Here is a 16,648-nt window from a genome sequence, read left to right as displayed (position 1 = left end):
AGGTCATAGAGGTGATAAATAGAAAGTTAGATCGATGTCAGATGCCTACATGATACATAAATGGATAGAAGATAGATAAGATGACAGACAGATGGTAGATAGATAGATAGATAGATAGATAGATGATAGACAGATAGATTGATAGATGATAGATAGATGATAGAAGATAAATGATAGATAGATGACAGACAGATAGACAGACAGACAGATAGCTGACAGACAGACAGACAGATAGCTAGATAGATGATAGATAGATTAAGGATATGGACAGAGGAAGATAAGAGAAAAGGAATGACTGCTAAGCAGATGAAAAGATGGAAGACTGTAGGTGGGTGGATTGCTAAGTGGGTTGACAGATGCAAGCATAGGTGCTGGCTAGACACATGGATGGATGGTTGTATATAAGGGTGGGGATATGGATGGATAAGCAGGTATGTAAGGAGATAGTAAATGGATGATGGGTAGAGACAGGATGTTTGTGTAGACTGATGGGAAGGATAGACAGACAAAAACATGGTGCCAGAGGAGGAATAACTAGAGAAATGGAAGTTACAAGATAGATGTGTGGACCACTGAATAAGAGAATGGGCAATTTTGCCAAAACTCTAAAGGAACCATCAGAATTTGCAAGTTAACAATGAAGTACCTGCTGCAACCTCAGTTGCTTTTGTTTCAGGAGAAAAACTGCACAGTCTCCATCTGAACTCAGCCCCAACGTCTGTTGGGAACACTTATTCAGATTTATTCCTCCAATTCAGAGAATGGGGAATACACAAATCTAACACTAGAGACACAGTTTCAAAAAGAAGGTAATGGCTATGCATCTTTTTCCTACTGAGACCTCGGTCTCTCTCAGGAGACTGGCTGATGTTTGGGACAAGTTTTCTTTGGAAATGAAGAGCATGGACCAAGACCTAGATAGAATGAATTGATACATATTTGTAGGAGGCTCTTCTGGACCATGTTTCTTATAGTCTGAAAAACAAAAACACACATAAAGAAGCTGGGCATGGTCCCAAGGGCTTTAATCCCAGCATTTGAGAAGCAAAGGCAGGTGGATACCTGTGAGATCAAGGTCAGCATTACCTACATAGCACATTCCAGGCAAGCTGGGGCTATAGGGAGACGCTGTCTCAAAAAACAAAACAAAACAGAAAAACTAATCACCCCTAAATACATACATGTCAGGGGAAGGGGTCCATGGTCTCATACACCATACTTTGGTCCATCACCTTCCCTTCTACTCTAAATCTATTTATCCAGTCAGTAGACCATTCATTGTGTGTGACACTTCATTTATACTTGAAAAATACAGTGTTGAACTTAATAGTCTGTGTCTCATTGTGGTTTACACTGGACAAGGCACAATTTATTTCTTCCTTGTATCAGACATAAAGTCTAGCTTCTATTAAATGTTCAGTGAATGCTGAGTAGCTAACAAAATGAAGCATTTAAGAAATGATTGTTAAGGCTGGAGAGATGGCTCAGTGGTTAAAAGTACTGGCTGTTCTTCCAGAAGACCAGGATCGGTTTCCAGCACCCACACAGAAGCTAACACCTGTCCTTAACCCCAGTTCCAGGGAACTTGATGCCTTCTTTTGCCTCCATGGACACCAGGGATGCATGTAATGTGGTTACATACATATAGGAAAAGCACTCATAAAATAAAAAATAAAATAAGCTCTATTCCATTCTTCTCACCAACCCCCAACCTATTCCTCTGCCAGTCTTGGACTCAGGCAGGCTCCAGTTTCCTCCGCCTCAGATTTCTGGATTAGCTTCCTAAACATCTGACCAGCCTACCTACTACCCTGTCCCACCACTAACCCAGACCAGCGTACTACTCTGCAAGAACCCGAAACACACACCAATGTACTTTTCATACCTGAACAAAAAGCAACCAAGCTACATAGATGATATAAACAGAACCAAAATTAATTGAACATAAGCAGAGTAGAAGTTCCTGCTGGACACATAACCGACGAAGAACATTGATATGCCCAAACAGCAGTGCAGAAACACAAATAATATGAAAAAAACAAGAGAATAATGCCCCCCCAAAAACCCACTAGTCCTACAGAAATACATCACAATGAGAACCACCCTGAGGAACCCAATGGTGCAGAATTTAAAAGAACAATCAAAAATATAATCAACTTTAAGAAAAAAACAAAGACAACTTATGATGAAGCTCAAGAAATATGTGTCTTAGTGAAATATCGAAAACAATTCATGACTTGAAAAGTGAATTCCATAAAAAGATAGAAATATGAAGAAAACCCAAATGGAAATGAACATGGGATTAAAAAACTCAATAAGCCAAATGGAAACAGCAGGAGAAAGATTCACAAGCAAAATGAATGAAATGGAAATCAGAATATCAAGATTCAATGACAAAGTTGAAGATCTGAACTCCATAAGCAAAGGCTATGTAAAAATTTTAAAAGCACAGGAATAGAATATTCAGGAAATGTGGGACAACATGGAAACACCAAATCTATGAATTGTCGGCATACAAGGAGAAGAATCTCATAGCAATGGCATTGAACATATCAACAGGATTATAGAAGAAAACATCCCTAAATTACCTATAGAGAATCAAGAAGCACATAGAACAACAATTACATATGATCAGAACAGAAACTCCCCACAGCATATCATAATAAAGTACCAAATGTACAGAACAAAGAGAGGATACTGAAAGCTTCTATAGAGAAGGAACAAGTTACATAAAAAGGAAAAATCCATCATAATTACAGCTGAATTTTCAATGCAAACTATGAAAGGCAGTAGAGCCTGGACTAAAGTACTGCCAGTTTTAAACAACCATGGATGCCAACCCCCAACACTTTATCCAGCAAAACTATCTATCATGGTCGAAGGGGAATGGAAAATTTTTCATGAGTAGGCTGGAAGAATTCACAGTCACCAAACCAGCCCTACAAGAGAATGCTTGAAACAATACAAAGGATTGAAGAAAGGAAGGCGCGTACCCAAGAGGCTACAGAAAGAAAACAAAGAAAGGTCTAAAAATGGAAACACAAAATAGGGCCACAAACACAAAGAAATTAAAATGACAGTATCCAATACACATTTTTCAATAATAACACTAAATACCAATGACCTCAACTCCCCTGTCAAAAGACACAGGCTAGTGGAATGGATCAAGAAAAAAAGCACATCTTTTCGGTTGTCTTTAAGAAACTCATTTCACCTTCAAGGATAGGCACTACCTTAGAGTGAAAGGGTGGAAAAAATTATTCCAAGAAAATGGCCCTAAAAAGTGAGCAGGTGTTGCAATTCTAATATCTGACAAAATAGACTTCCAATTAAAACTAATAAAAAGAGATAAAGAGGGTTACTTCATTCTAATCAAAGGAACAATTGACCAAGAATATATTACAATCATGAATATTTATGCACCAATCTCTGCAGCACCCAACTTCATAAAAACAGAACTCCTGGACTATAAAACAGAGAATAACCCCAACTCGTTAATAGTAGGTGACTTTACTACCCTGCTATCTTCAATAGTCAGATCAACTGGACAAAGAATAAACAGAGAGACATCTGAATTAAATGACCTCTTACATGAAATAGACCTAACAGACATCTACAGATATTCCATCCAAGCACCAAAGAAAACACTTTCTACTCAGCAGCCCTTGTGACTTATTCTGAAATTGACCATATCTGGGGCACAAAAAAATTTTCAAAAAATACAAAGATTTGAAATAATTCCATGCTTTCTATCAGACCACAGTGCAATAAACCTTATAATCAACAGCAAAAGAAGCTCTAGCAACTACACAAACTCGTGGAGATTAAACAACACATGATGAATGGGTCAGAGAAGAAATCAAAGTATGCCTGGTACAAAATGAAAATGAGAACACAAAGCAACACAACCTCTGGGTCACTTTCAAAGCAGTCCTAAGAAGGAAGCTCTTAATGCGTACATTAAAAAATCAGAAGAGCCCATGTAAAAAACTTGACAGCACAGCTCAAGACTCTGAAAAGACAAGAATAAACCAGCTCCAAAGCTAGTAGATTAAAAAAAAAAATCACAGCAGAAATTAATGAAATAATGAAAAAAAAATACAAAAATCAATGAATCTAAGAGCTGGTTCTTTGAAAGGTTTAACGAGATAGACAGACTCTTAACCCAGTTAACTAAAAGAAAGAAAGAGCAAATCAAAATCAACAAAATGAGAGATGAAAGGACAAACATTACAACAGACACAAAAAAGTCCAGAATATTGTAAGGAAATATTTTTAAATCCATGAAATTAAAAAATCTAAAAGAAAAGGATGAATTTCTAAAATCAGGGACACCACTAAAGTTAAATGACCAACAGCTTTAACTGACCCATAACAAATAAGGAAATTGAAACAGTAATAAAAAACCTCCCGACTAAAAATAGCCCAGGCCCAAATAGATTCACAGCAGACTTCCACCAGAAATTCAAAGAAGACCTACAACTAATACTGCTTAAATTATTCAAAAAGATAGAAACAGAGGGAGCTCTCCCAAACTCTTTCTATGAAGACAGTATCACTCTAATACTAAAACCAGATAAGGAAATAACAACAAAAAGAAAACTACAGACTCATATCCTCAGATGCAAAGATATTCAACAAAATACTTGCAAACTACACACAGACATACATCAAAAAGATGATCCACCATGATCAAGTCGGCTTTATTCCAGAGATGCAGGGATGGTTCAATACATACATAAGTCAATAAATGTAATAAAACACCTAAATAGACTTAAAGACAAAAACCACATGGTTATCTCAATAGGTGCAGAAAAGGCATTTGACAAAATCCAACATGCATTTATGTTAAAAGTCCTAGAAGGAGTTGGTCTGGAGAGAACATACCTAAACATAATTAAAGTCATATACAACAAACCCACAGCCAACATCATTCTAAATGGAGAAAAACTGGAAGAATTCCCATTAAAATCAGGAACCAGACAGGGCTGTCTACTGTCTCCACTCCTTTTCAATATAATGCTTGAAACCCTTGCTAGAGCAATAAGACAAGGAAATTAAAGGAATACCAATTGGAAAAGAAGAGGTCAATTTATCTCTATTTGCAGACGATATGATATTATACATAAGAATTCCCAAAAATTCCACTAGAAAACTGTTAGAAATGATTAATACTTTCAATAAAGTGGCAGGTACCCAAAACTCCTAGAAATTATTAACACGTTCAGTAAAGTGGCAGGTTACAAGACTAACCTACAAAAGCCTTTCTATACACTAATAACAAGCAATCAGAGAAAGAGCACACAGAAACACTCCCCTTCACAATAGCTGCAAAAAAAAAAAAAAAATCTTGGAATAAACCTGACCAAAGACATTAAAGACCTCTACAATGAAAATTTCAAATCTTTAAAGAAAGAGATAGAGGAAGACACTAGGAGATGGAAAAATTTACCATACTCATAGATTGGTAGAATCAATATTGTGAAAATGACCATCTTACCAAAATCAATCTATAGATTCAACACAATAACAATAAAAATAGCCACAACATTATTCAGAGAGCTTGAAAAAGTCATGCTAAAATTCATATGGAATCACAAAAGACCTTGGATAGCCAAAGAAATTTTGGGCAAAAAGAACACTAGGGGTGGTGACCATACAGAGCTATAGTCATAAAAACAGCATGACACTGGCACAAAAACAGACATGTAGATCAATGAAACACAAAAAAATACCTAAACATGAGTACATGTAATTTCAGCTACCAGATATTTGACAAATGTGCTAAGAATATACAATGGAGGAAAGACAGAATCTTCAACAAAGGGTGCTGGAAAAACTGGATATCCACGTGCAGAAGAATGAAATTGGACCCTTATGTTTCACCCTGCACAAAAGTCAACTCCAAATGGATCAAAGACCTCAATATAAAATTTGAAATTCTGAAACTGCTAGAAGAAAACATAGACAGTACCCTACAAGACATAGGTATAGGAAAGGATATTCTAGATTAGACATCAGCTCCTTGGGCACGAAGATCAACAATCAATAAGTGGGACCATATTAAACTACAAAGATTCTGTACAGCAAAAGAAACAACCAGGAAAGTGAAGAGGAAACCCACTGAGTGGGAGAAAATCTTCACAGCTACACATCCAGCAGAGGATTAATATCCAGAATATATAAAGAACTCAAAAATCAAAGAAACAAGAAAATAAACAAGCCAATAAAAATATGGGCTAGAGACCTGTATAGAGTTCTCAAATGAAGAAATAAAAATGGCTAAGAAGTGGTCAAAATCCTTAATAATTAGAGAAATGCAGATAAAAAACACTTTAAGATTCCGTCTTACCCCAGTCAGACTGGCTAAGATCAAGACAATGAAAGACACCAAATGCTGGAGAGGATATGAAGAAAGGGGAACATTCATTCACTGCTGGTGGGAATGCAAATTTGTGCAACCACTATGGACAGCTGTGTGGAGAACTCTCAACTAAAAATGAACCTACCCACATGACCCAGTTATACCACTCCTTGGCATATACTCAAAGGACTCATTCTATTGTAGAGACACCTGTACATCCATGTTTGCCACTGCTTATTTCACAATAGCTAAGAAATGGAAACAACCAAAATGACCCTCAACTGACAATGAAGATGTGATAAATTTACACAATGGAATTCTACTCAACACTAAGAAAAGATGAAATGAAATTTGCAGGTACATGGATGGAACTAGAGACTATTATACTGACTGAAGTAACACAAATGCAGAAAAACAAGTGACGTACGTTCTCCCTCATTTGCGGACTGTAGCACTAATCCCTTACATGTGAGTATATATTCTGATATAATACCAGGAACCAGGAAAATGAAAAGGATAAATGGAAGCAAAAGAAAAGAAAAAACATGAAAGAGAGGAAAGTAGGGAACAGATGTTACCAGGGCAGAGGTAGGGAGAGTGGGAGTGTTTGGCTGGGAGTGGGGGAGAGAGGAACATGCAAGGGGCATGTGGAGGTGGGGAGTGACGATGAGAGACTGTGGGAGGCGGGTGTTATGGGGGGAGGGTGGGAATAATGGGGCACTGGGATTGGGGAGGGATGAGGGAGGACAGATAGGAGGAACAAGAGTAGAGATGAATGAGTCTTGAGGGTGTAGGGAACCCAGAAGAAATATGATGCCCCCAAAACCCCATGAGCAATGCACATATAGTGTCTAAACATTAGTGCATGTGTCTATCTAGGGGCTATTGGCAAGGAAAACAATGCCAGGCTGAAGAGACCTCCCTTTGAATGGTTGTTGAGAGTGGTCTAGGAGACTCCCAAAATAACATAGGCTATTGCCAAAGTTCCTGGTTATCTCTCAGAACTAGTAGGTAAGACCCTCCTGCTGAAGACAGGACATACTTAGGATACAGGACTTGGAGCAAAGGAGCAGGAACTAACCTGACATTCTTCTACCTGAAGTTTAGTTCTCATGATACTAGATGATAATATGCAAACCGCTAAGGGAGAAAAATCAACCAATGGTCCAACCCAGCCCTAAAGCCTAATAACCATAACTGATAACCAGCGCGACAAACTACCTTTATTGGTGCGGTAGTGGCACTGTTATCTGAGGGGTAATCAACAGCTATCTAATTAGACTTAAAGCCCTCTAAATGGGAGTGAACTCATGGGTGGCACTGTAAACTCAGCCAAATACACGTAGCTGGAGAGGACATGGATCCTAGAGAAAATCCTATCTCTGTGATATCTCTAGATGAATGAAATTTCTTGCCACATGCTAAATATGGATCCTTATATTTGCAGACAAGTATACCATATACCACTCATCAAAGAAGCTTCTTTTTGCAACAGATGGAAGCTACTACAGAATCTCACAACTGGTCAGACATAGAGCATATATGTCTGAGAGATGCCCAGTCCTAGGTGACACATGTACAGTTGAACCTCTACACCTACAGCTCATGGAACATAGCAGAACAAGGGGTAGAGAGAAAACTAATGCATCCCTCACTTCTCACCAGTGAAGCTTCCTTATACAACAGAGTGTGACACACACAGAAAGCCACAACTTGCCAAGTTTTCAAGAATAAAAGACTTCAGACTGTGTATCCCTGGATAGGACTCCTATATTGAACCTCACCAACCCACAGCTCAGAGACCACTGCGGAAGAGGAGGTGGAAAGATTGCAAGAGCCAGGGCTCGTTCATGAACACAGCGAAGCAGACGTTTTCAGGCCACTGGAAGCCTGAACATGTGAATTTGTGGCAATGGTGGCATCGAGAACACGACCCATGCCAACTCAATTAAACAAGGGCCCAGAGGGGAGGAGAGAAATGGGTGGCAGGCTAGCCCTATACTGAGAACTATGGGAGACTGTTTGCTACTGGAAGAGGGAGTGTATGCCTTATTTATGATCTCTAGATGGACTGACTAGGCTCCAGTGGATTTCTAGGTACAAATGCTTGACTGGATAGAACTTAACATGTATGGTGGAATACACAAGATCCAGTTGGAGGATCAGAGGGGCATGGAGGGGATGGGGCTCTAAATTTGATTAAGAACTATTGCATGAAATTGCAAAAGCTCAATTAAAAAATTTTAAAAATAATATAAAATCTTAAAAAAAGAAAATGTTAATTAGCTGAGCATGGTGGTGTACACCTTTAATTTCAGCACACAGGAGGCAAAGGCAGGCACATCTCTGAGAGGCAGCCTGTTCTACATAGTGAGTTCCAGGCCAGCTGGGACAATAGGGAGACCCTGTCTCAAAAAGCGTTTATATAAAAAGTTTCTAAGGGGGAAATTTATACAGGTCCCTGCAATGGCCAAATTAAAGGGACAAGGTGTAAACTCTGAAAATCAGAATTCAGATGGGAGGCCACTTACAGGAAAGAAGTCCTCTTCACTCCCTGTGGTTCACTTTCTCTCTTTGTTAAAGTGAGAGTAATGAAGGTCCAAAATGTTTCTTTGCTCACCACTCAGGGTACAGTTTAATATTGACTGTGAACTTGACAGGACCTGGTACACCGAGCAGCCAAACTTCGGGGCATATATGTGAGGCAGTTTCTAGACTGAGTTAGTAGAGGTGGGTAGACCCACCCTAACAGTGAGTGGCATCATCCTATGGGTTAGGTTATAGAACTGAAAAAGGAGAAAGGGGGCTGAGCACACAGCATTCGTATCTATTTGTTTATTGACTTCAGACACAATGCGACCTCATCTTTGCTTGGATGCTATTTGTGTGCACTTCTTCAATTACTTGGACAAGATGCTAAGAAAATGGAAACAACTGATCTAGAAAGAGACTGGCATTAAAACTGAGAGGAAAAAATAAATTGGTAGAAAAATAATGGCTGAGGACATCCCAGCAACCAAGTCACTTACTATTGATAAAGAGGCTGTCCTTGTCCAGAGTATAGTTGCCCAGTTGGGTGACTCCATGGGACAACTGGCCAAAGCTTGAGTACAGCCCTGCTGTGTCCAGCCCAGGATGTGCAGGATCATGTTTGTAGGTGCAGATGACATCCACACCAGTTCCATTCTTTTCCCGCCTGAGGGGAGAGGGTTGTGGAGACTCTAGGGAGGTCTTAATGCAGATAGGAAACAGGAGGGAGGAGAAAGCAGAAAGGTGACAATAAAGGACAATCATTCCTGGCAGATGAATATAAAGTAGACTAACCTGAGGGAATTCAGTCTGCAACTTGAATCTATGGAGGTGTTCTGGAACAAAGGTATAAGCTGGAGGGGAAGGAGGAGAGAAAAAGAGACCAGAGATGGATAAAGCATGTTAATGGGAGTTATCCCAAGGGCATCTGGATGACGGACTCACCAAGGTCTGCAGGACACTCTCAGTGGAGTTGAACGTGGCTGAGCTATTTCTCATGTCTGCTGAATATGGGAAGTTGGAGATGGTGAACTTGATTGTGAAGTTTTTCACGTGGTGCCCCAAGGCTGTAGGAAGAGAGGAGAGGTATCTAATCTGAGTATTTGCCTTGGACCAGACTGGAATCGTGCACTCAACAGGTCATCCCTCCAAATGTACCAGCACTTACCATTGTGACCACTCAAGTCATTTCAATGTCACACCAATTCTTTCTTATGAATGTTCCTCATCTGCATATACTCTCCTTCTCTATCACTGCCCAGTTCTTATCTTCTCTTATCCAGAATGTTACCCCACCAAACTCATTAGATGTCCTATATAAAGGACTTATTCTATGCTGAACCCTAGAAAAGCATCCTGAAAAGTAAATCCAATAAGCCCACCCCAGAGCTCCTAACCACCCATGTCTCAGTGTAGTTTCAGTGTCAAGTTCAAGTTTCCTGATTTATTCTATTAGGGCCCTTTTCAATCTGATTTTTGTATGCTTTCAGCCTCAGTTACTCATCCATTCAGGGACAATAGCTATGACCCTTGTCTCCCGGGTAAGACATACAGAGGACAGACTTGGAGTTGAGCTTCATATTTCATGGAAACCACATTCCTCTCTATTCTCCCCATTCGGTGTGCTCTTGATGGACACTGAGTCCTCACTGTTGGAAACCTCCTCTTCAGAAACACTTCATACCCTATTTATCTGGATTACTCCTACTCATTCTGAGAGATTCAGACCAAGTGGAATTTCTACAGATCTCCCTCCTGTTTCTATGTTGTGTCAACTACCTATCTCCCAACAAAAATCCCTCACTGCATTGTAATGGTCTCTGTATTTCACAAGCCTGGTGGTTACATGAGGGCAGGCATCTGACTGAATTTTCAGTTCAGTATTTGAGCTTATAATGATGACCCTGACACTAGGACCCTCATATCCTAACTTTATAAGCCTCATATAGTAGACAGTAGAGGTCAGGCTATCTCATCAAATGTAGGAATAGGGGTCCTCAGATACCTGTAGTGTATTCTGCCTGCACAGATGTTGATGTAGAAGGCAAAAGTGTTTCTTGTAACAGGAGCTGTGGAAAATGGTATAATTTTGAATGGATAGAGCCCCCACTCCAGTCACATAGTCAAAGAAGTACTTATAGCAGTGGTCCAAGCCAGATCACTCACAGGTGGGTCATAAACAAAAGGAAGGGAAAGAGTGATTGTGTGAGTGGAGGGGTGACCAAGTGTATGAATGAAATTTATTCAAGGTAATAAGAATAACAAGCAGTTCTTCAGTTGGAAGGCAGAAAATGGAAAGAATAAATGGATCATAAGTGGAGAGTCAAAGGTGAATTCAAGAGGAATAAAAACAAAGAGAAATTGAAATTTTGGAAGGCAGGACAAATGAATGAATATAATGATGGCTGGATGAATGAATATATGGATGAATGAGTGGTTGAACAGGTGACTGAATGAATGGATAGGTAGATGGAGGTAAGGATGAGTTAGGTGGGTGGATAGATGATGGATGAATAGGTATATCGGTGTGTTTATGTGTATATGCATGTATGGATAGGTGAATGCATGGATAGCTGGATGCATAAGGAAAGAAAAAAAGAATGAATGCCAAGTGAATTGACAGAAAATGTAATGGACAGATGGATTGATAGATGCATACATAGGTGCATACAGGAATTAATAAGTGATTATTTAAATGGATGGATGCACGGATCGATGAGAAGGTGGGTAGGTAGATGTAGTATATATTATGTGGATAGTTAGGTGGGTGGATGGGTGGAGAAAAGGAATAAATAGAGGAAGGGTAGAATTATGAGTCAATATATAGGTATTAGTGGGAGAATGAATGGAAGTATGAATAAAGGAAGAAACAAGAGAAGGAATGAAAAGGAGACAGGAGGATGGGCATGAAAATGGGTAGGGGTGATGGAAATGTGGTGTTAGAGGAGGAATAATTAGAAAAAAATGGAAGAAGTGTTTGCTGAAAGGTAGATGAGTAGATCTCTGAATAAAGTAATGTACAGTTTTGTCTAAAATCACAGAAGTCTTCATTAGAGTTCACAACTTGGCAGTGAAGCCCCTGCTAGAACCCTGGTAGTCTGGGTTACAGGAGAAAGAAACTAAAAAGATTACTATCTGACATGAGCTTCATGAACTTGTAGGAAACACTTATTCAAACTTCTTCCTCCAAGGAAGAGGAGTATGAGAAATTCAGACATGTTACATTAGGTCTGCAAGTCCAAAAGGAGACCAAGTATTCAGTGGGTTTTGCTTTTTTATTTCTTCTGAGACCTTGCCTTCTTTCAGGAGACTGTCTTATGTTTGGGGTATGCTTCCTTTGTAAATAAGGAGGAAATCATGGACCAAGACCACGGTAAGCTGAATTATACATACTTGTAGGAATTTTATCTGGACCATGTTCATTATAACCTAGAAAACAAAAGTCACATATAAGCGAAAGGTGCAGAATGATCATACACCATGGCGTGATCATGAGGAAGTGAATGAACATCCTTTTGTTTACTTAATGAGCATCAATTCACATTCTAAGGTCCAACTTAAATATCATCACAAAGAAAAACTTTATGATACTTGATTTAGATCCAATTCTTTCCTACTACCTCTCTAGCATACTCTCCACTGGAGTCTCTCATAAAATTCATGTTCATACCCTAGTCCCCTAAAGATATGTAATTATCCATGCCATTTTCTCCCTACTGGCTCTCCCTCTAATGGATATATCATCCAGTAGATGTTTAGTGAAGGTTTGCTATATGTCTCATTTCATTTGTATTTGAGGAAAGTCATGATGACTAAAATTGTCTGTGCCTCATTGTAGGTTACATTCAGATAAGGTGAACATGAAATTTATTGTCTCTGGTGACAAGCATAAGATCCGGCTTTCAGTGAATTTTTGGTAAATGCTGACTGGGTAACAAAATGAAGCACACAAATTGTGTAGTTTATGAGAGGGTAAAACCATTGACTCCTGCAATGGCCAAGTAAAAGGGATGAGATAAACTCAGAACACCAGAATTCAGATTAGCTACACACTTATTATAAGTATACACTGATTCCTGTCACTCTTGATATCTTTGTTTTCTCTTTGTTAAAATGAGAGTAATGAAAGTGTAAGATATTTCCTTCTGCATTCCATGGCGTACAACGGTTAATACGTTAATGGTTAACGGTTAATGGTCAGTTGGACAACCTAGCATCACCACAGAGACAAACTCTGGGCATATTTGTGAGAGTTTATATACTGGGTTGTTTAGGTGGGATGGCTATGGGCAGCACTGTCCTATAGGATAAGTTCCTGGATGGAATAAAATGTATAAAGTATGCTGGAGAGATGGAGCAGTTAAGAGAGCACTGCTCTTGCAGAGGACCTGAATTCGGTTCTCAGCACTAAATCAGCTCACAACTCCCTGTAACTCTGACACCTCTGGCCTCTGCTGGCATCCTATACTCATGGGCACATACCCACATACACGCGCGCGCACACACACACACACACACACACACACATATAACTAAAATTAATAAAAATCAATTTTTTTTTTACAAAAAGGATAAAGTGAGCTGAGCACCAATATTTATATGTTTCTCCTTCCTGATTTTGGACACAACGTGACCAGCCACCTGACATTGCTACACTATTTGATGTACATGCTTCTTCAACTCTGAATAACTCAAGGTACCTGGAAACACCTGGTCCAAACAGAGACCACCAATAACATTGGGGGTGTGGAGAAAATAAAGGATGCTGGGGACACTGCGAGCAAACCACAGACCACACCTCACCATTGACATAAAGACTATTCTTCTCCAGTGTATAGTTGCCCAGCTGGGTGACTCCATGAGTAGGTTGGTTCAGGTCTGAGTATACTCTCTTTGTGTCTGGCCCAGGATGTGCAGGGTCATCTTGGTAGGTGCAGATGACATCCACACCAGTTCCATTCTTCTCAGGCCTGAGAGTAAAGGATATGACGACTCTAGAGAGGTCCTAATGTGAATGTGTACAAAAAGGAGGGACGAGCAAGCAGATTGACCACGATAAGAGATAGTTGCTCTTGGTAAATGGCCAGGAAACAGACTCACCTGAGAGAGGTTAGTCTGCAGCTTGAGTTTAAGGAAGCATTCTGGAATAATAGTCCAAGCTGCATGGGGAAAGGAGGAAGGAAAGAGAGACAGAAGTTGGATGGAGGATATGGGTGGATTTATCCCACCCAAAACTGGATGGACGGTCTCACCAGGTGCTGTAAAACCCTCTCGGTGGAGTTGAACATGGTTGAGCCATTGTTCATGTCTGCAGAATATGGAAGGTTGGAGATGGTGAAGTTGATTTTGAAGGTCTGCAGGTGGTACTCCATAGCTATCAGGAAGGCAGGAGGAGAGATATTCAAAAGTGAGAGTTCGCATGGTACTCATCTTTTCTCCTGGCTGGGTTGTCATGTTTACTCTATATTTACATGGGTTCTGAGGATTCTAACTCTGCTCCTTATGTTTGTGTGACAAACACATTACCCACTGCACCATCTCCCCAATCCCAAACTGAAGCTTCTTGATTTGGTGTTCAAGGTCCTTTCCAACCTGGTTTCTGATGATCTTCAGCCTTAGTTATTTATCCTTTCTGGGCTGAGCCTTATTTTTCATATAAACCAAGGTCCAGTTAATTACCTCCATATACTATGCTGGCTCCTGAAACCCTGCTGATGGCATTTTCCCTTCTGCCTGTACTTCATGTCTTATATATCTGGGTCACTCTTGTTCAACCTGGGAGGTTAAGTTCAGGTGGAACTTTCTCCAGAAAGCCCTACTCTCTCTATTATGCCACCTACCACTCTCACTCTCAAAATCCCTCTTTGCATTGTGATGGCCTGTTTCTGTCACAAGCATGGTGGCTGGATGAGGGCAGGTATCTGACTGAAATGATCTTCTGATTTTGTACTGTAATGATGACCCTGACACTAGAAGCTTCATATACTGGCTTCCTAACCTCATGTGGAAGTTGGTGGAGGTGTGGGGCAGGGGCTCTCCTCAAGTGAAGGAAGGGGGCCCCCAGATACCTGTTGTGATTTCTGATTGCACAGATGTTGATGGAGAAGCCAGGATGGTGGTTGCTGGCTCAGGAGCTGTGGAAAGTGCTGTCATAAGGTATTTACAGAGACTCTATGTAGTGAAAGAAGCCCTTCCAGCAGTGTTACAAGACAGAACATCTACTCAAAGGGATGACAAACTAGAGTGAGGAAAAGAGTGGTGGTATGAGTGGAGTGATGAGCAAGACTGCTATTAAAATTAATAAGATAGTAAGAGTGGTGAGTAAGAAAATGGAAGGGATGAATGAAGGGTCAAAGAATTCAAGAATGAAAACAGAGAATAGGAAAATGTGGCAGCAAGACAGAAAGCAGCAAGTGAATAAGCATCATAATGAATGGACAGATGGATGACCGAGTGAGTGAGTGTGTAGATGGTTAGGTAGATGAATCAGTGGATGAATAGGAAGATGGAAGGGTGGACGGATATATGGTTAGGTGGATCCAAAGATGAAGAGATGGAGAGATGGGTGGATGGATAGATGTATGGTGAAAGGAAGACAGAAGGAATGAAGGTCAAGTAGACATGTGGACAAAAGATGGGTGAGTAGATGGGTGAATGAGTTGGCAGATGCATAAGTAGGTGGATAGATGGGTAGGTAGATGGGTAGGTATATAAATGGGTGACTGCCAAGATGCATGTGACTGTGGTAGGCATATGGATGGAGACATGGATAGGTGGACAGATGGATGAATGGGTAGATGAATGGATGGGTGTGTCAATAGATGGAGAAAATGAAGGTACAGACAAAAAAAGACAGAATATTAATGGATGGGTGAAAACGAATGAGTGAGTGAATAAAAGAAGGAAAGATAAAAGGAGTGAAGAGTTTAAGAGCACTGACAATAAATGGATGGATGAGTGTGTAGATTGTAATGTAGTGTCAGAGAGGAGGAATAACTAGAAAAAATGGAAGAATAGATGGCTGGAAAGATAGTTGAGCAGTCAATGAACAAGAGATAGGGCGATTAACCAATATTACTTAAGTAGCTGTCAGAGATTACAACTTGACAATGAGTCCTTTTGGGGGCCCTGAGAGAGTCTGTTAACTACACATTCACTATCTGATTCTGATTTCTGACCCAGAACTTTAGGGGAAAAACTTCTGCAACTTTCTTCCCCCAACTCAGCAGAGGGTAGAAAATTCAGAAATTCAAAACTAGGCCTACAATCCCCAAAAGAGGCCCAGCTACTTGCCCTTCTTCCTTCTATTGAGACTTTGGGAGAAAGGCTTGTATTGAGCCATGCCTTCTTTCTGAGTAAGAGAGGTAGGTAAGCTGAAGGGATGAGTAGGTATTGACACGTACTTGTAGGAGGTACATCTGGACCAGGTTCATTGTAACCTAGGAAACAAAGGTCACACATAAGTGGAAGGGGCAGAGTGGCTCCATACACCATGTATTGATTCATGTGGGGCCCCATCTGAATATATATCCTTATGTATATTTATGAGCATCTAATCATATTCCCAGGTCTGACTAAAATGTGATCATAAAAAATTTCCTGATATTTCAGTGAGATTTAACTCTTCCCTATCACCTCTATGACAGGTGCCCAACAAAAGCCTCTCATAAGGTTTATATTCATATCTCCTCTGACACACATGTGTGCAGTCACATACCATCATCTTTGCTTTTATTTTCCATCTATTTATCCAGT

The 16,648-nt window shown here is 40.0% G+C and overlaps 1 protein-coding gene across 1 annotated transcript in view; it reads right to left on the bottom strand.

Annotated features, from left to right (window-relative positions):
- LOC103726548 (mucin-16) overlaps positions 1-16,648 on the bottom strand; it is a 215,162-nt gene that overhangs the window by 45,388 nt on the left and 153,126 nt on the right. The window contains exons 54-62 of the mRNA XM_029559169.1: positions 16,297-16,332; positions 14,962-15,027; positions 14,146-14,267; positions 13,994-14,052; positions 13,697-13,863; positions 12,287-12,322; positions 9,839-9,960; positions 9,689-9,747; positions 9,394-9,560 (exon numbers count right to left, since the gene is read on the bottom strand). Of these exons, the coding sequence (XP_029415029.1) occupies positions 9,394-9,560; positions 9,689-9,747; positions 9,839-9,960; positions 12,287-12,322; positions 13,697-13,863; positions 13,994-14,052; positions 14,146-14,267; positions 14,962-15,027; positions 16,297-16,332 (834 nt within the window). The remainder of the gene's footprint in view (positions 1-9,393; positions 9,561-9,688; positions 9,748-9,838; positions 9,961-12,286; positions 12,323-13,696; positions 13,864-13,993; positions 14,053-14,145; positions 14,268-14,961; positions 15,028-16,296; positions 16,333-16,648) is intronic.

The sequence above is a fragment of the Nannospalax galili genome, unplaced genomic scaffold, assembly GCF_000622305.1.
Source record: "Nannospalax galili isolate Female #2095 unplaced genomic scaffold, S.galili_v1.0 scaffold1009, whole genome shotgun sequence".
In the NCBI taxonomy this organism is placed as follows: domain Eukaryota; kingdom Metazoa; phylum Chordata; class Mammalia; order Rodentia; family Spalacidae; genus Nannospalax; species Nannospalax galili.
The sequence above is the reverse complement of the archived record's forward strand: the minus strand, read 5'-3'. Positions and strand labels throughout refer to the sequence as shown.